Source organism: Musca domestica, unplaced genomic scaffold (assembly GCF_030504385.1).
Source record: "Musca domestica strain aabys unplaced genomic scaffold, Musca_domestica.polishedcontigs.V.1.1 16, whole genome shotgun sequence".
NCBI lineage: Eukaryota > Metazoa > Arthropoda > Insecta > Diptera > Muscidae > Musca > Musca domestica.
Genome location: NW_026712219.1, coordinates 6,025,960 through 6,050,594, shown reverse-complemented (window position 1 = coordinate 6,050,594; position 24,635 = coordinate 6,025,960). Strand labels below are relative to the sequence as shown.

The following is a 24,635-nucleotide window of genomic DNA, read 5'->3' as shown; positions in this document are numbered from 1 at the left end:
TTGTTGTTGTTGCTACTTAAACCAAAAGTTTTTGTCTTTGTCATCTTTTGGCAGGGGAAAAATTAACGATATTTTTTTTTGTAATACCCGGAAAAAGGAAATGTAACTGATGAGGAAGATAATTTCGCACACAGCTCATATGTGTATATGCTTGTTCATATGTCCTTTGAGGATGTACTCACTGGTATGTCTTCTGGTGCATGTGCGTGTGTGTGAAAGTTTTTGCACACACACTCACTTTTTTCCACCATTGTTGGCAAACATGTCAACTATCAACAAAAGAATTTAATTAAGCTTTTAATGACAACTTAATTTACCACTTTCATGCACAAATTATTTTCACTTTTTGTTGTGTCTGTGTGTCTCATTGTGCATTCAATTCTCTTCAGCATTCTGCGGTCACAATAACATGCCACCATTAGCGGGAAGGGGATTTTTTTTTTTGTTAACTGTCCCATTCTCTGTTTTATAACAAATCGGACCAAGATATAGATATACAAGTAGAGGCCTGTTTAAACATCATATTAGAACACTACTGAAGATGATGACAACTAAAAAGTAGATATTGATATGCTTGATCGATTCAACAAATAACTAATGGCGATTGGTTATTTATTTAAAACAATATACATGGTATTTTGTGATTGTCAAACAAACCTACTTTTTGCGCAAGAGCTTAGGGTATACCGGTGTTATATCTTCCATCGTTTTATTGTCGAATATGGCCGAACCCGAATGCTGACAATAGTTGCTTCGTTATGAATCTTTTGCGTTTGTGTGTGTTTATCGATAATTATTTGACAAAAAAATCGAAGCACTGCAACTTTCAAAAAAAAAAAAAAAAAAAAACTGTAAAGAAAGTCCTAAAGTCGGGCGGTGCCGATTTTATGATACCCTACACCACTTTGCTATTTAGTAGAGCTCCACATAACAAGTAAAAGTTTTTATGGGAGAATTCAATCATACACCTTACGATTATAATTATAATTTAAAATTTAAATGACTAAATACGCCGAAGCATTTGTATTTTTTAAATTCGGACTTGTATTGCCCAGTTGGTGCAAAAATGGGAGCTAAATTCAAATCTGAACCGATCTCGATAAAATTTGGCAAAGATATTTCTGAGCTGTATTTGATATATTTCCCTGAATATCGTTGTTACGGAGTGCATATTACGGCTGTGGGTAACAAATACAACAAATCGGATGAACAATATATATGGGAGCTATGGCTATATCTGAACCGATCTTCCCCATACTACCTTCTAGACTCAATTCGGTAGTATGTGCCAAATTCCATCCCATTTGGGCAAATATTAGACGTTTGGTGTACAATAGAAGGTAAATCGGACGAAGTTATATATGGGAGCTATATCCAAATCTGAACCGATCTCGATAAAGTTGAGCAAATGTATTTCTGAGCTGTATCTGATATATTTCCCCAAATATTGTTGTTACAGAGTGCATATTACGGCTGCGGAGGACAAAAATAACAAATCGGATGAACAATATAAATGGGAGCTATAGCTTTATCTGAATCGATCGCGATCAAATTTGGCTAACTTATTTTCAGTCCTAATTTGGTTGTATGTGCAAAATTCCATACTATTCGGACTGATATTACACGTTTGGTGCACAATAAAAAGCAAATCGGACGAAGATATATATGGGAGCTATATCTAAATTTTGACCAATTATTTCCAATTTCAATAGGGTTCGTCCTTGGGCCAAACAAATGATTTGTGCAAAATTTCATCTGAACGGGGCAATTAATACGAACTGTACTTTGTTTACAAAAATACATGGACAGACGGACGGACGGACATGCATAAATCGACTCATAATGTGATTCTATGAAGATCATCAAAAGGAACTATGGGTCTATCTCGTTTCCTTTTGCCTGTTACAAACAAATGCACAGAGACATAATACCCTGACCACCTTGTGGTGTAGGGTATAAAAATCTGAAATTTGATATATTGATTACTGATGGTACCTGTGTTTGAGATTTGAAGGTGTTTCCGAATCGCGTCCTCCATTTGGGCGAAAAGTACTAAATGTCACTAAACTCGGTTTTGGCTAAAGAGAGATAAGGCTGGAATAATTAAATATGATATAAAGGTATCTTTTGGTATCTGGAATTGAGATATGGTGATGGTTTTGGAAATGTGTACTGTAATACAATTTTTGTATCGGGTGAAAAGAAAATTTCTGTTGTGATAACTGTTGGTGGCAAGGATTGGGACATGAAACGAAAGGAACTGAAATTCGATATAGAGCTCTCGGTTGGTATCTGAAATTGAAATATGAAGGTTATTTTGGAAATGTGTACCATAATTATTCGAAAAATACTAAGCAGTACTAAATTTGGTATTGGGTGAAGATAAAACCGTTTGTTTGTTGCTTCGATTGAGATATGGCACGGTTTGCAAATTATAAAGTGATACTAAATTGGGTATAGGGTAAAAGAATAGAGCCGGAATCCTGAAATTTGATATATAGGGTCTCTGCTGGTATCTGAAGTTGAGATTTGAAGATGGTTTTGGAAATACATACTATAGTTGTTTGAATCGTACAAAATGGTACTAAATTTGCCGTCTAGTGAATAGATAGAGCTTCAATTCTAAAATTTGATTTTGAGGTCACTGTTTGTTTCTAGGATTGAGATATGGTGGTGGTATTCAGTACTTTCCAGTAAAAATATCCATACACACAGGTCCATCATTACCTTTGCAATAGAAGATACCCGAATATTATATTTATAAATTCTAGCTGTACCCCTTCTCATTTAGTATATTTTTTTTTCTATAATTTTAGAACCAAATTGCACAATTTTAAAATTGAACGCCATTTTTAAAAATAGATATATAACTGTCATATGCATTTTTTTGTGGGCTGTGACCCACATGATTCTTGCCCCAAATGTACCTTGTAGTACAAAAATAATATTAATGTGTAAGCTGGTATTTAAAAACACTTAACATAAACACATTTAAAAAATCATTTTAATTTATTAAAAATTTCTAGTCAAATTTTCCGCTATCCCCAACAAAAAGTTTCCGTTTTTTTTTGCTACATCCCAAAAATGTTGTTTCTAAAAATATTTTCGTTTAAAACCGCACAATCAGTGTTGTGGTATTGTGCACAAAACAACCGTTAGATGTATTTTCCCGGCACAAGAAACCAAAAGTGCAATTAAGCCGCATCATGCCATGCCATCAACATCACTCATTTTACAGAGAACCTCAACTTCAAGCCAAAGTTAATCTGACCGAAAGGTCTATAAAGCGACATTAAAAATGCATAACTAAGTCCAACAACCACCATCACATTCACAGGCTAAAACTGGAACTAACAACTGCAACAGCAACAGCAATAATAAGCATGAACATCCGCTTCTGTGAGGGTAATTGCAACGTTATAACTACATATATACATGTGTATGGGTGGGAGGGGCTGTAAAGCAAAACAAAATGGGGCCATCAAAAGGGTTATGAGATAAGTATATGTAATTTTCTTTGGAAGAGATTTATCAAATATATACAGGGTGAGATAAAAAAAACTGGGTGAGATAAAAAAACTGCGACAAAGTCAAACGCCATACTTCTTACATTTTTAACATTTTATTGAATGAAAGCAAAATATGTCGGAAATAGCTTTAGTCTTGTTCGAATTGGTCACCTTTGGCACGAATTATGGCCCTTAAACGGCCAATGAAACCGTCACACGCTGCCCGAAGGTTGCTCTGCGGTATTTTGGCCAATTCCCGGCGTAGCGCTTGCCTGAGGTGATCGACACTTTGGTATTTTTAGTGCCAACCTTGCTTTCACAAAATACTCCAGACACAATAGTCCAACGGATTGGCATCCGGAGATTTTTGAGGTCATTGTGCGGTGGAAATTGTAACCATTCTTGGGTGGCGTGTGCTGAGTGCAATGGTGCTGAGTCCTGTTGGAATGTCCTGGCTTTACCCCAAGCTCGTTTTTCAATATTTGCCGAAAGGAATATTGCGGTGTATTCAGCTCACGAGCCATTTTTCGGCCACTGCGAAGCGGGTTTCGATCAAGTCGCTTCTTTACTTTTCGAACTATTTCTGCTGATATTACTGTTTTTTTTTTCGTCCACTTTCTACGCTACCAGTATCACGGAAACGAGCGATGGTACGATACACAAAAGATTTATTTACATTTAATAGCTGGAGTGCTCTAACGATAGCTACTTGTGGTTTTCCAGTCAAATATAAAGAAATCACACTATCACACTTGAATTACATCACGAATAACTTTGTTTCTGGAGAATTCTTACATAAAACGCGCTCGTACGATTGTAAACTATATAATGAGCTGTCACTGGAATAATTTTAACAGCTGTCGGACGAATGGCTTAGATCTGAGAGCAATCTAAAGAGAAGGCGAAAAAACCGTGTTTTGTTTCTATGCTTTGAAATTTTGCTTGAATTCGCCGCTTATTGGAGTTTTCTTAAGTTGTTGTTAGCATATTTTCAGGCCTTAGAGTGAATTTGATTTGAAATGTTTACCCAGTCAAATTTATAACATCGTACTTTAATGTGTAAAGCATACTTTCAGGCTGCTAACTAATTATGAGATTTTAGGTATTTTGGAACATGGCTTAATTTATTATCGTGGGTTCGACAAAAGACCCATTTAAGAAAATTTTATCGTTTTAAGTTTATTTTAAAGGCTTGAGTTTTTTTTAAATAATTTAAAAACTTTCTAAAATTTATTTATAAAGTTTTTTTTAAGAAAAAATCTAAATTTTCTTTTTAATAACTCCCTATCCAGTCGCCAACATTCATCAAAAATCCACACGGACACAACTGTCACCAAACAATCGTTTGTAATTGTTTGTCTGTCCCCTGGAATTACTGAAAAACTGTGTTTGAGGTTTCGTGTACGTGAGCCTGGCCAGGACTATGGTTATTGTCGTTCGTCCGATCCTAAAGGGATTTTCACGATATTCTAGGTTGATGTGGATTTTGTATTTTTCTGGAAAAATGCATTTAAATTGAAAAATACCGATGATGAGAATTTTTTTCCTCTCGTTTTTGTGTGCAAAACTGCAACATGAAATAATTGTAACAGCAACAACAACAATCGAAAAAGACAAACAATGAAATGCATGTGTGTATGAAGGACCGACAAACCAAACGCCTGACTGGCTGGCAAACAATATTCAAAGTAAATGCATTCATATGAATGAATATCCCAAAAAGTACCATTTTGAAGAGATGAAACAAAAATTCTAATACCAAACAAATACCCAACGAAATCGACAAAAGTGTAGGGAAAAACACATTTCAAACACCTAAACCTAGCTGTGTGTAGAGATGGATGGTCGTAATTCTAAAAGCTATTGTTTCGCTGTGTGCCCAGACACATAGGTGGATGGGATTTTTGCATATTTTCTTCTCAGCACACAGAAGTAAAACGGCATAAAAAAGAGTCAGAAATTTTCAAACTCCCAAGCCCGATGACCAATGTGACTTCCTGTGATAGAAAACAGCTTAGTTTGAACATGTATATATATATATATATATATATATATATATATATATATATATATATATATATATATATATATATATATATATATATATATATATATATATATATATATATGTGTGTGTGTGAATGGGCAAAGGGAAAGTCTGTTGCAATTAGAGGAGGAGGGTATGTTAAGTTTAGTTGGATTTGCCTATATATATATATATATATATATATATATATATATATATATATATGTGTGTGTGTGAATGGGCAAAGGGAAAGTCTGTTGCAATTAGAAGAGGAGGGTATGTTAAGTTTAGTTGGATTTGCCTTTAGAAAGGGAAGGTCTTCTGTCCAACTGTCTGTAGAGGTTTTTTTTTTCAAGATCATCTGCATTTGGAAACCTGCAAAAAATTTGGCTTACTATAGTATATAGTGAAAGCTCTCCGTTTTATGACATATTTGAAAGATGTATATATATTTAGACCTTGTTTTAAAGAAAATATTTTTTTTTTGACAGATCGGTACCGCTACCTGGATATTTTACCAAAGATTTTGGGGTTAAAACAGAACTTACATAACAAATATACTAGCTTTTTTTAAAAGTTTAAGAAAATACCTGTCTAGCAAGTTAAGGTTTACCCAAGTCGTAAAAAAGTCGAAAATGAGTCATTATGGGGGACGAATCTAGGTATGGGCATATTTTTCCAGAAAGTTCGGGTTTAACAAACGGGTTAGTCCCGGATCAATATAACCGATATAGACAACATAGATATCATTTGAATTCTTATGAAAATACCTATTAAGCAAGATAATCTACCTAAACCTTTTAATGAATTTTTACCAAAATAATCTTTTTCTGGACCTGGAATTTTTATACGACCCCTAAAGTGTCGTAAAACGGCTTATTTTAGGGTTCCATTAAATGCATGTCAAATTGCCACTGACGTTGTCTATATTGGTTTTGTAAATCCAGGTCGAACCAGAATCAAGAAACCGTAGATTCGGGTCTAATAATCGGTTTTTCGATTAAAATTTTTCGGTACTTTTTTGACTTTTTGGGGGTTTTATAAAAAACCCGGGTTCATTGATTTCGATATTTCTTGCTGTACATTTTTTTTTAATCGAGGTCAATGAATACCCAAATACCCGGATTTTCAGTTTATACATCCGGATTCTATTAATAAATAAAAGGATTTTCGGGTTAAATATCAAGATTTCGGGTTAAATAAGCGAAACGTTTCAAATTTCATTTACGAAATTAATCAAAACTGTCTACCTCTAAAAAATTGGATATTTTTTTACCAGAATTCAGATGTTTTGAACTTTCTGTCTCTAATAGACAAGAATGATTTTTCTATCTGTAGAGAACTTCAAAGAGCTATATTTCAGGTTTCATAAAAAACCGGACTCAAAATAAATGATTTTATAAAACATTTTCTATATTGGATCTGTAAATCCACGTCTGACGCGAGTCAGGTCAAAATCCAGATTTTAATATCAAACATCCAGATTTTCATATCGAATATCCAGATTTTCGGATCAAATAAACAAAACCTGGACCCTCCAGAAAAAAGAAAAAATATTCCCGAAATCAATTGAAAATTTGTGAAAAAGAGCTATAGAGAATCTTTAAGAGACTTTCTACCTATAGAAAATCTTTAGCAATTCTTCTGTAAATATAAGGTCATGGAAGGTCTAATAAATCATCTTTCCGTGAAAAACCTTTCCGTGAAAAACCTTTGCAAGGTCCTCTGTCCATACAAGACCTGTAAAAAGTCGTCCATTTTCACAAGACATGTATGAGGTCTTCTATCGACAGGAGGCCTTTAAGAGGAAGTCATGGAAAATTTTTAAGGTAAAAAAGAAAATTTTTGTATAAGGTCTTAGATCCATGATAGACCTGTGGGTAGTATTTTCTCTTTAGAAGAAATTAAGAAGGTCCATAGAAAAACTACTAGTTTTAATTTTAGAAGTCTTTTTTCCATAAAAGGCCTTCAATAGGTCTTCTGTCTATAGATTTATTCTGCGTTAAGATACTAAACCTTCTTTGAGAGGTATTCTGACCAAAGAAAATTATTAAGACATTTTTTGTCCGAAGAGAGAACTGGGAGGTTTTAGTTTAATAGAAGTCCTTTAGAGTTCTACTGTCCAGAGAAGACCATTAGAAGCCCTTCTGACCAAAGAAGATTTCTAGTAGGTCTTATGTCCATAGAGGAAAATTTAGATGTTTTCTTCCCAAAAATGAAACACAAGAGATATTTTTTCATTGAAAACCCCTGTGTCAATAAGAAATCTCGAAAACGTTTTCTGACCATTTAAAAAGTTTTCTGTCAAGAAGAGGCTTTAAGAAGCCTCGAATCGATTAAAGCCCTTTTTGAGATCTTCCTTTAATAAAAAGCCTTAAAAGCATCTTCTGTATATAGAAGACCTTTTAAAATCCTCAAAGTAAAAAAGCAAAAACGCACCTAAGTTCGGCCGGACCGAATCTTTAATAACCTCCACCATTTGGAAGGAATTTAAAAATATTAAAAAATCGTCGTAAAATAACGTTTAAATGAAACCGGTTACATGGGGGCTATACGAAGACGAGGACCTGCATAATTTTTTGTCATTGACTGCAGTGCCGATTCCGAACTTCCAATACGAAATTTGAACCAATTCCGGTAAATAATGTCAGTAAAATCATCAAAATACCGAATATCGGGAAGGTATCGTTATATGGGGGATATACGAAAACGTGGACAGACATGGCCCATTTACGAACTTAATCTGCCTACTGGTAAACTACACATATGTGCAAATTTTTAGCTTTCTACCTCAATTCGTTCGAAAGATAGCGTGGTTACAACAGACAGTCACACAGACAGACGTACATCGCTAAAACGACTTCTTCTTAGGTCTGACATGAGTATTTTGAAGAGTTACAAACGGAATGACAAGGTAAATATACCCTCCAATGAATGGTGGAGTGTATAAAAAATCTTCAAGAGGTCTTCTGTCCTAAAAATACAAATAAGGAACCCCTCAACAGGTCTTCTGTCCAGGGAATACCTTTAAAATGTCTGATGTCTACAGAGGGTCTTTCTGAGGTCTTTCTCCTTAAAAAAACATTTGAAGGATATTCCGACTATGAGAAAAAAACTGGAATGTGTTTTGTCTATTGAATACCTTTAAAAGTCCTGAAAGTAAAAAGGTGTAGTAAATGTGTCCGTCCGAAGATCTCTCTATATAATATCTTTAAAATGAATTTCGTTTTCTGGTCACAAAAGACCTTTAAGATGTTTTTGACCTCTAAGTGGTATTTTTTGTACATAGAAAGCCTTTTTCATATCTACGGTCTCCAGGTACTTTTTTCGATGGAAAAACTTAAAGCAGTTTTCTGTCCAGAAAAATTCCTTAAAAAGTCTTCCGTATCTAGGAGACCTACATAGAAAAATTTTTAAGAGGCACTGTGTGCCGAGATGACCTTCAGTGGTTCTACAATTTATAGCAAACCTTAAAAGGTTTTCGGTCGGCAGAAGATTATCGGAAGGTCCTATATCCAGATGTATATTCATCTACAAAATTCCTGCAAATATCGTTTTTCGTCTCCTTTCCCTTGTCCTATCTCAGCTTAAACAACTTATAACCACTTTAAATGTGAATACAAATGGCCATGATAAATCTGAAGAATTTTCATGGCCAATATCTTACATTAATCGCACCGCAAGTATCATAAATTTCAAAACAAATTCCGAAACTTTTCACAACAACTCTTAAATGTTAAAGTTTGTTTTTACTCTGCCGCAAACACTCGGACGCACACACCCGAACATGTTGGTCGATTCAGCAAAGATTTAATAGAACGTCGAGGAATTTTCAAAGCTTCTCCGAATGCGTTCGGGGTGTAAGTGAGTGCCCCAATGGTTGTTATTGTGTATCATTGCCCGGTATTGTTGTGGCGCAAAAGAGTTTGGCAAATTTATTTGGTGTTTGTAAGCCTTTTTGAATAGTTCTTCCGTGTGCAGCCTGTGAGCTGGATGGATGGCTGGGTAGGAAGGTGGTTGGCTAAATTCGCTTTTGTTTTGTGTGAGAATTTTGTTTGTATTTTTTGTGGGCTCCATTCAAATGCGAATTCAAATGGTAGAAAGCATACAAAACCAATTCGAGACTCTTCGCATTCGCACAGGAACAATGAATGCAGAACGCCCTGTCTGGGAATTATACGATCAACGACAATTGTCGCACATTTATTGTGAACTTGGCTTTCATTGCGGCTAAATGCACCAAATGTGGCAACAACGACAGCCGGTAAGCGACAACAGCTCCCACCTCCGCTCCTCCTCTACAACAGCTGAGGTTCGTTTGCACGTCCGTACGTTTATTCTGCAAAAGAGAAAACGGAAATGAAACACAACAACAACAATGGCATCAACATTAAAGGACAATTGCTTAAATATTTTCCAAAGCACACAAACGAAATGTTTAGGTGGGGGCGGGGTGTTTTTCGAATGCAACAAAAAATGTCGCTGATTTGAAGTTGATGGTTTATTGGCAAAGTAAAGGCGGCGCATCGATTTAGAGAATTTTTTTAACGGTATTTTTTTTTATAAAATGTGTAGGTCTTTGGGTCGCCTGAAAATAGAAGGATTCTCAGAGGGCTTCTTGCTACTAAAGATCTTTTCAAAAATGTTTGTGGCTACAGGGTGTCCATAAAAGATCGTCTGGTTACAGAAGAGCACTAAACTTGTTCAAATGTGTGTAATGACTGTAGATAACCTATAAAAGTGCTTTTGGGCATAGACGATCTCTAGAAGGTCTTATGGAGATAGGAGACCTCCACAGAAGTTAGTGCATTGATGCCATTTAAATGTTCTTTGGTATGGTGTATAGTCCAGCTTCAAGAAGTTTAAGACTTCTAGATATGGTTCCAGTAGCAAAACGAATAAATCTTAATTTTCTATAAGCAATCAAATACTTCAAGATTCGAAGTCTTCTAAATCCCATATCGGCTAAAGAAGACCCCTAGCTGGAGATAGAATACCTTAAGAAGGGCTAATAATAACCATTAAAATACCTATGTGCAATAAAACTCCCTTAGGAGGTCATCTGGTGGAAGGAGTTCTTTTAAACAATTTTCTGGCAAAAGAAGATCTTTGTCGATAGAACATATTCGAAAGGTATCCAGTCGATAGAAGACCTCTAAAAGGTCTTCTGTTTCCAAAGTCCTTTAATCGATATTTTGGTTAAACAAGACATTTCAGTCCTCTTTTAATACTTTTCGATTTATAGGAAACCTATAAAAGAGCTTCCGGCCTGGTCTTCCATGGCTACGTGGTATTGGGAGGCCTTTGAAAGGTTTTCGAGCAATAAAACAGCTTTTCAACTTTATAGGGCTACAGTTGGCCTAAAAAAGGTCTTCCAGCAATATATAGGGGTTCTGTAGTGAAATTGAAATCTTTGATAAGATTTCATGACGGTCTATAGTGAATTGTAGGTATCTTGCAGAATTCCAAGAACTCTGGGACATATACAGTCACCTAGGGATCCCAAGAAGTTCTACAGGCAGAAGTACATTATCTATAGACTTCAAAAAGTCTTCGACCTCTAAAAGAAGAATTCTTTGTAGACAATTCCAGCCTTTTAATACTTCTATTGGCAAAAGGAGACTCTTGGCTCTTATTTGGGCTATTGCAAATCTAAGAAATTCTAAGAAGACTACCGCCCTAATAACGACCCTCAATAGTTGGCCAATAAGAGGTCTTCGGGCAATAGGTAGGGGTTCTGTAGACAAAAGAATATCTTTGGGGGTTTTGCCGGCAATAGAAGATCCCATAACGATCTATAGGCAACTCTAGGCCTCCCACCGATTATCGAAAATCTCTACATATTAAATATAAGACCTCTAATTGTCTATAGGATATGTAAGACCTCTAGGTAGTCAGTCTAAGGGAACCCCAAGAACTCAAGATCATATACAGGCAACTAGGGACCCCAAGGTGTTTTATAGGCAAATTGACGTCTCTATCTTTTTATGGACTTCAAGTCATTGACCTCTAGAAGATGAATTCTATGACAAGTGGGTCCCCTAACTCTTATATTGACAAAAGCAAGCTATTAACTCTACTGTAGACAATAGAAAACCGAAGAAATTTAGGTGTCGAACATTCTCCAGTAAATGCCTTTCCCAAAATCATCAGCTAAATATTCCTTCTGCAGTAGCGTTTGAGAAGAGAAGGACTATAAAATGTATTAAAAATAGTAAAACTATAAATTACACATAAATGACAAATGGGCTACACATGCAACAAAAAATTACACACAATATGTGTAATTACACATGCTTACAATTTTATAGACACCCCTTCGAAGATTATCTTGTAGAAGGATTTCTCTTCCTCTCTCTCTGTCAAATATTTTTCGAGAACCGAAAAACCAAAAACATTTTCTGTCAACTGAAAAATTGTTAAAATTCTTCTGAAAATCCGTCAGAGTCTCCCTAGAGTCCTATTGAATATCTTCTCCTTCTGGACAGCATCTCTCAAAAATATCATCTGAAGGCCTTCTCTCTCTCTCTCTATTATTTAAAGGTCTTCTGCCTCTGTGATGTTTTCCTCTATTAAATACATATTGAGAGTTTTCCGACACAGAAATCCTACATAAGTCTGAAGAGAGATTTTAAAGTTATTCCTCTAAAAGATATTCTCTCTGCTTTCAATAGTCTCTTTCGAAGCTTCGCCTGCATTTTTTGAAAACTTTTTGAAATTCATATTAAAGAAAACCTGTTGAGCCTTTTCTCTCTCTAGAAAACTAAGTGAGGCCTTCTCGCTCTAAACCCCTTTTCTCTCCAGGAAACCATTTGTTGGTTTTCTTTCCATAGTATATCTTTTGAGGTTCTTCCTTTGAATATAACGTAAAGACGTTTACAATGATTTTTTCCCATATTTATTCCCTTTCAACAAGAGCATTTGATAGAATTTTCCCCTACAATACACTTTAAAGGCCTTCTCTCTCTAGAAAAAACTTCTAGGGTCTTCTCTCTTCATTAAAAGTTCTTATTCCCAAAAGACCTACGAAGGGCTTTCTTCAAACAAAATAAGATCCTTAAAATATTTTTGTTCCCGGATGGACTTAAAAGCTCCTCTATCAACAAAAGAAGCCCTTTTGTCTACAAAAGTCCTTTCAAAAATCTATAGGAGAAACTTTACAGGACTTCTGCCTATAAAAATTATATTTTGTCAAAAGATGAACAAAAAATCAATTTCATAAAATTCCTAGTCGTTTTGAATGATTGTCACACCCACACATACAAAATTTCCCTGCAAGTATTTATTGTTAAACTATTTAAAATTTTACCATTTTGGCAAAATGCAAACAACACCAGTCAATGGCTTATGATCTGCAACGATGGAATTTTGTCGTCATGGGAAATAGAAAATTGAATGCATGAATATCAGTTTTCATATAACCGGAATCCAGAGGGTGCCCCACAATAAATCCCAAATCTGCGTGGAAGGAAGAGCAAAACGAACGAACGCGCACGGACGAAAGGACAAACATTTGTGGGCATAGCTCTAAACCCACTTTATGCCATGATAATTGATATATGTCTGGCCATGGTTGAGGTGCGATGCTAGGTTGAGTGAAAAAGGATTTTTGAGGTTTGAAAATTATTTTTATTCGAATGGCGTTACTCCGTATGGTAAGAGGAGTGGTGGGGGAGAACAAGTGAACTAGCATGAGTTGGCTTTATTTGTGGCCATGGCGAAATGGGAATATTTGTTCGGCTTTTATTTTCAACGTAAACCATTTTTCGGCATTATTACGTTAATATGCGGTTGTCGTTCTACAACATGACTCGTTTAGCCATAAAATTATATTTCACTTTATCGTCTGGCATCTGCACCAACACCGTCCAAATTCCTCTGTTCCTCTTGTTGGGTTCTAGATTTCGGATTCAATCCTCCTTTTGCAGCTCCAACCATGTGTTACAAATTCTTCACCAGCCGTGCCGTTTAATGTCATCCATTTTTGGAACTCTATTCCTCCGTCTAGCCGTCGGAATGTGTTTTGGTTTGGATTGTCGCATTGTTCTTGCGTCAGTTGGTATTTTTGGAATTCCATACTTTTATTTTCAATTTTAATTATTCACGTCTCTTCGTCTTAGCCATGCAAATTGCTTATCTCGAATGGGAATAACATGGAAGTGAGCGAAGGTTTGTTGTTTATGATTGGATGGGTATAGAGGAGCATTACGACCATATTGTTAACTTACGATTCTTAATTTGTTTGGCAAAATAAAAATTAAATCTACATCTGCCCGGTATTTCGTCAGCGAAAAATCCACATTAAAATCTTTGATTCGTTCCAACAGTTCATGTTGGGCCTTTTTAGTACTATCATGCAAGTTTTCCTTTTTCGGAAGGAATAATAGAAAATAGATTAACTTTTGCACTAAAAAGTCTTCAAAATTGCTCATTTTCAACTTTACCGAAAAGTTCCATCCCTTTACCCAATACCAAATGCAGTAACAAAACAAAATACATAATAAGTACCATTTAGTACTTTTCGAACAAATATAGTACACATTTGAAAAACCACCACCAGGCCTAAACACCAGACACCAACAGAGACCTCAATATCGGGATTCCAGCTCTGAACATTAACTCAGTACCAAATTTAGTAACATTTAGTACTTTTCGCATAATTTTAGTACTCACTAGCAAACCCGATCCACATCTCAATTCTAGACATCAACAGTTATCGCAATTTAGATTTTACGGTTTCAAATTTATTCCTCCACCCAGTACCGAATTTAGTTCAATTTAGTACTTTTCGAGCAACTATACTACATATTTCCAAGCGCTCCTCCAAACCTCAACATCAAATACCTACAGTTATCCAGACATTAAATTTTAGAATTGTATCCCTATGGGTTCAAACAAGCCCAATTTTAGCACTTTTAGTTCAATTATAGAACACATTTCCAAAACCATCTCCATACTTCAATCCCAGATACCAACAAATACCTCAACATCGAATTTAGAGATTCCAGCTCTTTTTCTTCACCCAATACCCAATTTAGTACCAGTTAGTACTTTTTTCATTACCAAAACTCAAACATAGATACCGTCAGTTATCTAAGTATCAAATTTGAGAATTTTATTCCTTCAACATGGACCAAATTTAGTACCATTCAGTACTTTCCGTATAATTATAGTACGCATTTCCAAAACTACCTCCATACATCAATCCCAGATACCAACAGGACGTATTTCCAAATCACCGCCAACTCTAAAACAGAGATACCATCAGTAATCAAAAGATCAAATTTCAGAATTTTATCTCTATCCTTTCACCCAATACCAAATTTAGTACGATTTAGTACTTTTCATACAATTATAGTACACACATTGTCGAAACCACCCAGATACCAACAGACACTTAAAATTAAAATATCGGTACTCCAGTTCTATCCTTTCACCCAAGACCCAATTTAGTACAACTTAGTACTTTTCGAACAATAATAGTACACATTTCTAAAACCACCTCCATATCTCAATTCCAGATACCAACAGAGACCTCAATATTAAATTTGAGGATTCCAGCATTATCCATTTACTCAATACAAAATTTAGTACCATTTAGTACTTTTCGTAAAAACAAAAGACGTATTTCAACAATCATCATCAACAATCAAAATATCAAATTTCAGAATTTTATCTCTATGCCTCCACCCAATACCAAATTTAGTACGATTTAGTACTTTTCATACAATTAAAGCACACATTTTTTAAAACCACTTCCATATATTCAGGCTACTCATGAACAGCGACCCAAATACATAATTTCAGATTTCACGAACTATCTGTTCACCCAATACCAAATATGGTACTATTTAATACTTGTCGTGCATTTGCAGCACATATTTTAAAAGCCACCTTGTTATCACAAACCTACAGACAGGGACCCCAATACAATTGATACCAAATAGTACCATTTTAGAATTTTCGTAACCTTAAAGTTCGAATTTCCCAAAATCCTATGGTATATGGACTATACAGAGTGAGATGAAAAAACTGCAACCAACTTCAGACTACTGTCATTTCTAAGCCACTTGTCCGACAGCTGTTAAAATGATTCCAGTGACAGCTTATTATATTGCTTACAAGCGTACAAAAGCATTTTGGTCAGAATTTTCCAGAAAAAAAGTTATTCGTCTCGGAATTCAAGCGTGAAAGTGTGATTTCTTTATATTTGGCTTGAAAATCACAAGTGGCTATCGTTAGAGCATTCCAGCATTTTAATGTGAAAAAATCTTTTGTGTCTCGTTCCATCGCTCGTTTCCGTGATACTGGCAACGTAGCCCGACGTCGAGGATGTGGACGGAAGAAAACAGCAACATCATCAGAAGTGGAAACCCGCGTCGTAGTGGCCGAAAAATGGTTCGTGAACATATCGCAATATTCCATTCGGCATTAACTCGGGGTAAAGCCATTGAAATTCAAAAAAGTGCAAGAACTTACACCGCAACAGAACGAAAATATACTCAAAAGAGCTAAAGAGTTGCTTCGCTTGGCCGAAAGTGGTAAACTGCCGAATTTGGGTTTCTCCGATGAGAAAACATTCGTTGTCCAGCAGTTTGTAAACAAACAAAATGATCGTGTTTACTTGACAAAGAGGTCTGCTGAAAATGTGTACTTTCGGTTGACCACCAGAACTCAAGCGCCGGCTATGAGGATGGTGTGGGCCGCCATAATAGCCGATGGTCGCTCTCCGCTCGTATTAATCGACCGTGGCATCAGAATAAATGCCGAATATTATCGCGAAAATATTCTGGAGGGCCGCAGGCCTTGGACATTCCAACAGGACTCAGCACCATCGCACATAGCATGCGCCAGGCAAAAAAATAAATTTTCAAAATGGGGCGCACAATGTGTCTGGAGTATTTCGGAAAGCAAGGTTGACACTAAAAAATACTAAATTTTCGATTACCTCAAGCAAGCGCTTCGCCGGGAATGGGCCAAAATACCGCAGAGATATATTTGGGCAGCGCGTTATGGTTTCATTGGCGGTTTTTTTACTTGGCCAATTTGAAAAGTTGAAATACGATGTAAAATGCCGTGAAAACTGAAATTTTAATTTTCTCTTCATATGATTTTGCTCAGATCTGACCCAGTAAAATGGAACTCCATATTTAGGTGTATTTTTTTTCATTTTCAATTCAATTTCAGTGTACAATGCTTTTCAACATTGCCTGTTCTGAAACATAAATATTATTTGGTAAACGAACACTCCTATTATTTGTGTTCAAAAGGTTGGCAACTCGGATTGTAAACAAAATATAAATGGGCATTTAAACTCTTAAAACTCAACCGCTCTCCTGCATTGTAATCCACGTCTTCATTTCGAATACACAAACGCATTCATTCTTTGTTTACATTATGACTAAAGTTCTTCAGCATTTTGCAACAACACAAATTAATTCCATTGGTGCACCAAAGATGCTTCAACTGTTAAAGAATTGTTTTATTTTTCGTTTTGTTTTGATGTGTCTCTCTTCTGGCGAACAGTTCTCTAAACACAAAACAGATATTCCATTCACATGTTTCAGCGTCCAGATCTTTATGTGTACACATATGGACACTCATATGTATGTACAATGGTAGGTACATGTCTGTGCATGGGTCAGCATTTACCAATTTTGTTTTGTTCCAAAAACATTTGTGGTTTTTGTATAGACAGAAAATTCCAATAGGCCAGTTCTCTGTCTTGCTGACCACAAATTACAGTCATAGTAGTGGGCAAAAATGTAGCACAATTGATGGCACTTCAATGGTGTTGTTTTCAAATTACAAGCTACAATTTTTATACCCTCCACCTTGGAAAGGAGGGTATATTAACTTTGTCATTCCGTTTGTAACATGTCTAAATATTCGTCCTAGACCCTATAATGTATATATATTCATAATCAGCAAAAAATTCTAAATCGATTTAACGATGTCCGTCTGTCTGTCTGTTGAAATCACGATACAGGTCACATTATTTGGCGTAGAACGTCAAAATTTAGCAGAATAATTCGTATTGTGTCTAGGATGGTTAGTATTGAAAATGACGTATATCAGTCCTCCCGATATTCGGTATTTTGATGATTTTTGCCGCATTTTTTCATGGACTTGTCTAAAAATTGCTATTTGTTGATCATATTGGGTTCTAGCTCCGGTTTGGAAAAATTGCATGTATAGGTCCACGTTTTGGTATAGCCTCCCGATATTCGGTATTTTGATGATTTTTGCCACATATTTTTATGGATTTTTCTAAAAATTGGACTTTTTTTGGTCATAATGGGTTCTAGCTCCGGTGGCGAAACATGGAATGTATAAGTCCACGTTTTGGTACGGCCCCCATATAGCGGTACCTCCCAATATTCAGTATTTTGATGATTTTTGCCACATTTTTTCACGGATTTGTCTGAGAATTGGTATTTGTAAGTCATAATGGGTGTGACGAAACATTGTATGTATAGGTTTACGCTTTGGTATAGCCCCCATATAACGGTATCTCCCGATATTTGGTATTTTGATGGTTTTATTTACATTCGAAATTTTGTATACTTTTTGCAATAATAAATAAAGTTTTAATTATTTTTGGTTAAATTTCATAAATTTGGAGTTTTATTAAAATAATGCTTTTTTGCCAGTAGTCGGCACCACTTGCCAATTGGCGGTATGACGTGTCCCAACAGTGGGCATACCGATTTTTTTTTTTTTTGTAAGAATAATTAATAATAATAAAAAAAATAATTCATTATTAAAATATTATATTTTTGTTTAGTTAAACCGATTCGACGTCTTTATTGTACTTTTCTTAAGAATATGGATTGTCCCGTTCATGCTGAGGACCTTCTCAGACAAAAAATTAATTGTTTTTTTAAATAAATCATCGTTTCTTAGCGAAATTTTACACAAAGATAGTTGGCATTATATTCGAAGCAAACATTAATTTCTGTTTACGATTCCGATCTTCAAATACAATTTGAAACAATTCAGGTGGATAATGTTGTTAATATTATTATTAGTATTATATGTGGGCTATACGAAGACGCAGATTTGCATAGACAATATTCTGTCATAGGTTGTAGTACGCACCATGAACTTCAATAACGAAATTTTAAACAATTCCGGTGAATAATGTCGCTAATATCATCAAAATAACAAATATCGTGAGGTATCGTTATAATGGGGCTATGCGAAAACGTGGGCCTGCATAAGTAATATTTTGTCATAGGTTGAAGTACCCATTAAGATCTTCCAGTACGAAATATAGCACAATTCCGATAAATAGTGAGGCTAATATCATCAAAATACCGAATATCGGGAAGTGCCGTTGTATGGGGGCTATACGAAAACGTTAACCGACATGGCCCTTTTACGAACTTAACCTGCCTACTGGCAAACAAAATTTTAGCCTTCTACCTCAATTCGTTCGACAGACGAACATCGACTTAGAATTTTACGCTGATCAAGAATATATACACTCTGTCGTGTTTGACATGAGTATATTAAGGAGTTATAAATGGAACGACAAAGTTAATATACCCTCCATAGTATGGTGGGGGTGAGGATATAAAAATCGAAAAAATTGAAGTAAAAATAATTTTGTCAAATTATATTGAAATGTGTTCAGATTTGGGTATAACGCTCTCATATACATTTTCACCAAACACGATATGTATATCCGATTACAATGAAATTCGGAATGAGTGACGAAATTTGGTACAAAAATAAATTTATAAAATTATACTAAAATAGGTTCAGATTTGAATATAGCTCCCATATATATTTAAGACCGATTTCACATATTTGATACATAAAACACGATATATGTGCCCGATCCCAATGAAATTCGGAATGAGTGACGGAATTTGGCACATTAAAAAATTTTGCATATTATATTGAAATCGGATGAGATTTATGAAATTAGCCCATATTTCGGCTAATTTCATATATTTTATGCACCAAACACGATATGTATGACCGATTCCAATGAAGTTTGGAATAAGCGATAAAATTTAGTACACAAAACAAAAATATACAAATTATATTGAAATTGGTTGAGGTTCAAACACGATATGTATGTCCGATTTCAATGAAATTATTTTGAAACCATTGATACCCAAAATGCGCTATGTATCAATGAAATATAGAAGGTGTGACGAAATTTGGTCTTAAAATAATTTTTGAAATCGGTTCAGATTCGGATATGATTTTATTAAGAAACATTGACCCACAACGCCTTTTTATTGGTTTTAGACTAACAATAAAATACTACAGTGCAATTTTATTGAGGATACGATAATTACGGAGAAGTATGTTGCTACCTCGAATTCTCTAATTGTAGCAGAAATGCCATTTAACTTCAAAAGATTGCACGATTGGAATTTGCTATGAAGATAATGAATTCAATGGACAAACCGTATGCGTTTTTGTTAAATTCTTGAATTTGTTTTATTTTTTTTTTTTCAAATCACAAAAAATTCGTATATAAAATTTTGAATGCATATAAAATCGAAAGCGAAGCGCACCGGATTCAGCTAGCTTACTGTAAAGGTCCAGGTTTTTATAAAAACCTCATATAACAATTTGGTAAATTTTTAACTATTTGTTTTTTTTTTTTTAAATCTTGTACTACAAGTTCTTAATAGCAGAAGTTATATGTATCGCTCGACTTCTGGACCTTATTTTTTTACTTCTTTAGAAGTTACAGAATTTTGACTACGAAACGAAATAAATCATTCTGGACCATTTTACGACGTTGCAAACAGTGCACAAACGATTGTGTTTATATACCAAATCTGACTTTTACTCAATTTCCAAATGTTGCTATTGTTTTCATCATGGCTGTCATTCGTTTCGCTTAAATTCATTTGGTTTGCTTTGTTGTCTGCTTGGAAGTAGACCGCCAAAGGAAAGAAACTCCACAAAGATTGTATTGTTGTGGTGTCTTTCGTTCGTTCGATCGATCAGTCTGTCGGTCGATTGTTTGTTTTTTCCCATGCAGATCTTGTGTTATGTTTTTGTCTTGTTTGGTTGTTGGGACTCTTGCTCTCCTCTCCAATTCAACAATTCTCACCACAAATAACGCTCTCGCTTTGTGGCTGTGTCAGCACATTTACTCTCCTCTGCTCTATCTCTGTGTGTATACAAACTTGTGTCTTTTCTTTACAGTTCAGTGATCTACGCGATGTTGCCCTAAGAGTACATAAAAGACGATAAAGAACAACAAACTCCGAGAAGTGCCCTTTTTATGAAAAATAAAAGAAAAAATGTTAAATTAAGAAATTAAAATAAGTGTTTTGTGTTTATTGTTCCTGTTTAATTGTGTTGGATATTTGTGAAAAGTGAAGCCTTCCTATTTTTGAAAATTTAATGTTGAAAAAAATAATATCTGTTATAAAATAGGTATTTTTTAAAATAAAAATCAAGAGATTAAAAAAAATTCTCACCATGAAAGATAATTTAAGAAAAAAATATTTAAAAGTGTTGGGTTTTCCCTTCCAAAATGTCTACCTCGAGAAGTGACCAAAAAAAGAAATACAAAATAAAACCATCCTTTTATTGTCTATCTTTACATTCTATTTTGAGTGTATAACAATTTTTGTACAAGAAGTATTCAAACTCTCTGCGTATATGGTTGCCACTATATTAAAAGTGGCTGAGTATGCTTTCGGCCCAATAACATTTTAAAATCTTTACAAAATCGAACTCGAAATTCGTACCTTCTGACTATATAGAGATTACATCAAACATTAGATCTACACAGACATTTTTTGCGCGGAAATATTTAACCTAATCGGAACCGGATAATATCAGCAGATTCCGTTGGACTTTGATTAGAAGCCTTCAAGAAACCTAATTAAGACCTGAAATGTCAAATTGCAGCTGCAAATTCAATAGGAATCCGTAATGGGAGCAAGAATTGACTTCCATTACGAACTTCAAATGACAAATTTGAAACAATTCCGGTGAAAAATGTCGCTAAAATCATTAAAATAGCGAATATCGGGAGGTGCCGTTATATGGGGGCTATACGAAGACCTGGGCCTGCACAGACAATTTTCTGTCTTAGGCTGTAGTTTCCATTACTAACTTCTAATGCCAAATTTGAAACAAATCCGGTGAAAAATGTCGCTAAAATTAATAAAATACCGAATATCGTGATGTACCGTTATATGGGGGCTATACGAAGACGTGGGCCTGCACAGGCTTAGGCTGTAGTATCCATTACGAACTTCAAATACCAAATTTGAAACAATTCCGGTGAAAAATGTCGCTAAAATTATTAAAATACCGAATATCGGATGGCACCGTTATAGCGGGGCTATACCAAAACGTGGACCTACATAGCCCATTTTCAATACCAAAAATCCTGCAGACATAACATACATTTGAGTAAAATTTTACCAATCTACTTCAATTCGTTCGGAAGCTAGATTGATTTCCACAGGCGGACAGACGGATAGACGGACGGACATCGCTAAATCGACATAGAATTTTATGCTGATCATCTAAAATGTGTATTTCGAGGTGTTACAAACGGAATGACAAACTTAATATACCCTCCTACCTACCCTATGGTGTAGGGTATAAAAGGTTTTCTTACTTTGTAAGAAATAACCCATTATACCCAACCTAACGGTAATGCAGGAGACAGATTGTTTACAATTCAATGTTTGTCTCATCCGCAAATAATTCAATTGGATATATATCGTCTGTGAAATACATAACATTAGACCTGCCTGATTTTCAACACATTTGTAATAATTGTGACTGGAAATCTGTGTATGTTAAGACAAAAGTTCAGCAATTTAAGAGAAGTTTAAAATTTTTCTTTAAGTTTGAAAATTAAGGAAACATGTCTTCTTTTGTTTGTTTTTGACAAATCTGACAAGCCGTATAGGTGTTGGCTGACTTGATTTCGTTGTTTTTTTTTTTTTTTGGTCTCTGCCAAACTTGGTCGGTTCAACAGATCAATTCAAAAAGTTTTAACCTACATGAGTGCTTTGGATCTAATAATAACCCTGGCAACCCTAAACACCCTCACAAAGAGGGGCAAACGGAGAGACTGAGCTTGTACCAACTTCAATGCTCTTTCGGTCACCGTTGTCTGCAAAGAAATACCACAGCTTACGAACCGGTTTCCTTATTGAGTTGTTCATTTCAATAAACAAAACAGAAAAAAGTAGCAAACATGGAAATGCTTTAAATACAAAAAAAGCCTACAAAAAAAAGAATATTTAAAAAATCAATAAACAAATTGGCAATAAATTATACCAATTATATTTTTTTAATGAAAATTCTTTTATTTTTTGTTTGCATGCACTTTTGTTGCAGTGATTAAAATCCATTAATAAAATATGCATTGGGCATAAAATTGCAATGAAATTGTCAATAAAAAAATATTAAACATAAAATATATACGTGCATTCATATGGGAGTGTGTTTGTGTATTTGTGAACTAATAACAGCAACAATAACAACGACAAGTAGGAGAAAAAATCTCATACACATACAAATCGAGTGGTCGTCGGTCGGTCGTCGGTCGGTCGTCGTCACAACAAAAATAAAATCAATTGAAAACCTATTATAATTGGGCACGTTTCCTCATGAAGTGCTGGGAAAACAAGTGAAACGAATTAAAACATAATAAAACGCGCCAAACAAAAACCCTATATTTGCGCCGCAACGCAGCAGCTCCGCGCACCAACCAACCTCAATAATCCAATTGAGGTTGTGGTCACCAGGAAAAAACATCGACTTCCTCTTTTCATCTATGCAGCAACAACAACATTGTATGCTTGGTCAGGCACTTCACCAACACCCCCACTAAGTCAACAATAAAGCCAGGGAAGCGGGCATTTGTTTTGCCCAACCAGTTCATATCCTGTTGTAGCCGCTTGTAACGTTCACCCGTCCGTTCGTTCCAACACGTTTCACGTCGCCATGACGGAACAACAAGCGTTTACAAAAATGTGGCCAATGTCCATAATGGTGACATTGGCGGTGTTGGCATTGTGTGTGAAAAATATATCCTGCGATTATGAAAATACATGGAATTTTTACAACGAACAGCCATGTTGCGGCGGCAGTGACAATGCGAACTATGCCACCAAACATAGACGAGGTAATTATTTCGAATTTAGAATTAAAATAAAAATAAACAGAACAATTACAATCATGTTTACAAATATTAGCATTTCATACGCTTATGTATGTGTGAATGTGTGGGTCGTTTATGGAGGGGGTTTGACGATAAATCGGATTTGCTATATTCGAACATAAAAAGGGGATTATGACAGTAGACCTAATAATAGTATCGGTGGGTTTAAGATTTTAGGAGCGTTATTGGACCTGCAAATCTTTCAAACCTTGTGTACATAGGAATAAGTTGAATCGACTACTTTCTTCATACTTTTTATATGAAGATTTTTTTTATATTATATATTTTTTATAAGTGAGCTACCATATATTGCGGACCCAAGTATTCAAAATCAAACACTAATTTCCAATTTTATGGATGCTTATGCATTTCGCTTTATTTGAGTTTTTTTTTTTTTAATTTTCAACCCTATGTGGGGGAGGTACCAGAATAAATGGTCCGATCTCTACCACCTTAATAACAGATATTGTGTAGATGAAAATATTGAGACTTGATACAGTCTGAATGAAATCGAATGTTAATTCCGCGTTTTATGAACTTCATGGATATTCAAAATTTTGACCCTTTTGTGGGACAGGTGCCAGAAGGAGTGGACCGTTATATTCCATCTTAAAAGCAGATCTTGTGTTAGTAGAAATAATTGGATGTGTGAAATATGAAGAGAACCGGATGATTATTCCGGATTTTTTAATCGTTATGGTTATTTAAAACTTTGACTCTTTGTGAGGGAGTTATTGAAACGAATATTCCGATCTACACCATCTTTATAACAGATCTTATGTAGATGGAAATATTAAGATGTGCCAAATCTGAATGGAATCGGATGTTAATTTCGCGTTTTTGAGTTTCATGGATATTCAACATTTTGACCTTTTGTGGGGGGGGGGAGGAACCAGATGAGTTGGATCGATATATTTCATCATCATAC

General features: G+C 35.2%; 1 protein-coding gene across 2 annotated transcripts in view; it reads left to right on the top strand.

Annotated features, from left to right (window-relative positions):
• Nucleotides 1-20,730: 20,730 nt before the first annotated feature.
• Nucleotides 20,731-24,635, top strand: part of LOC101898415 (semaphorin-2A) — a 172,867-nt gene continuing 168,962 nt past the window's right edge. The window contains exons 1-2 of one of the 2 annotated variants that reach the window (XM_020034693.2): nt 20,731-20,888; nt 22,882-23,671. In XM_020034693.2, coding sequence (XP_019890252.1) covers nt 23,491-23,671 — 181 coding nt within the window. In that variant the 5' untranslated portion in view covers nt 20,731-20,888; nt 22,882-23,490. Of the gene's footprint in view, nt 20,950-22,881; nt 23,672-24,635 lie in introns of both variants that reach the window. The other variant, XM_059120024.1, reaches the window with a different exon arrangement.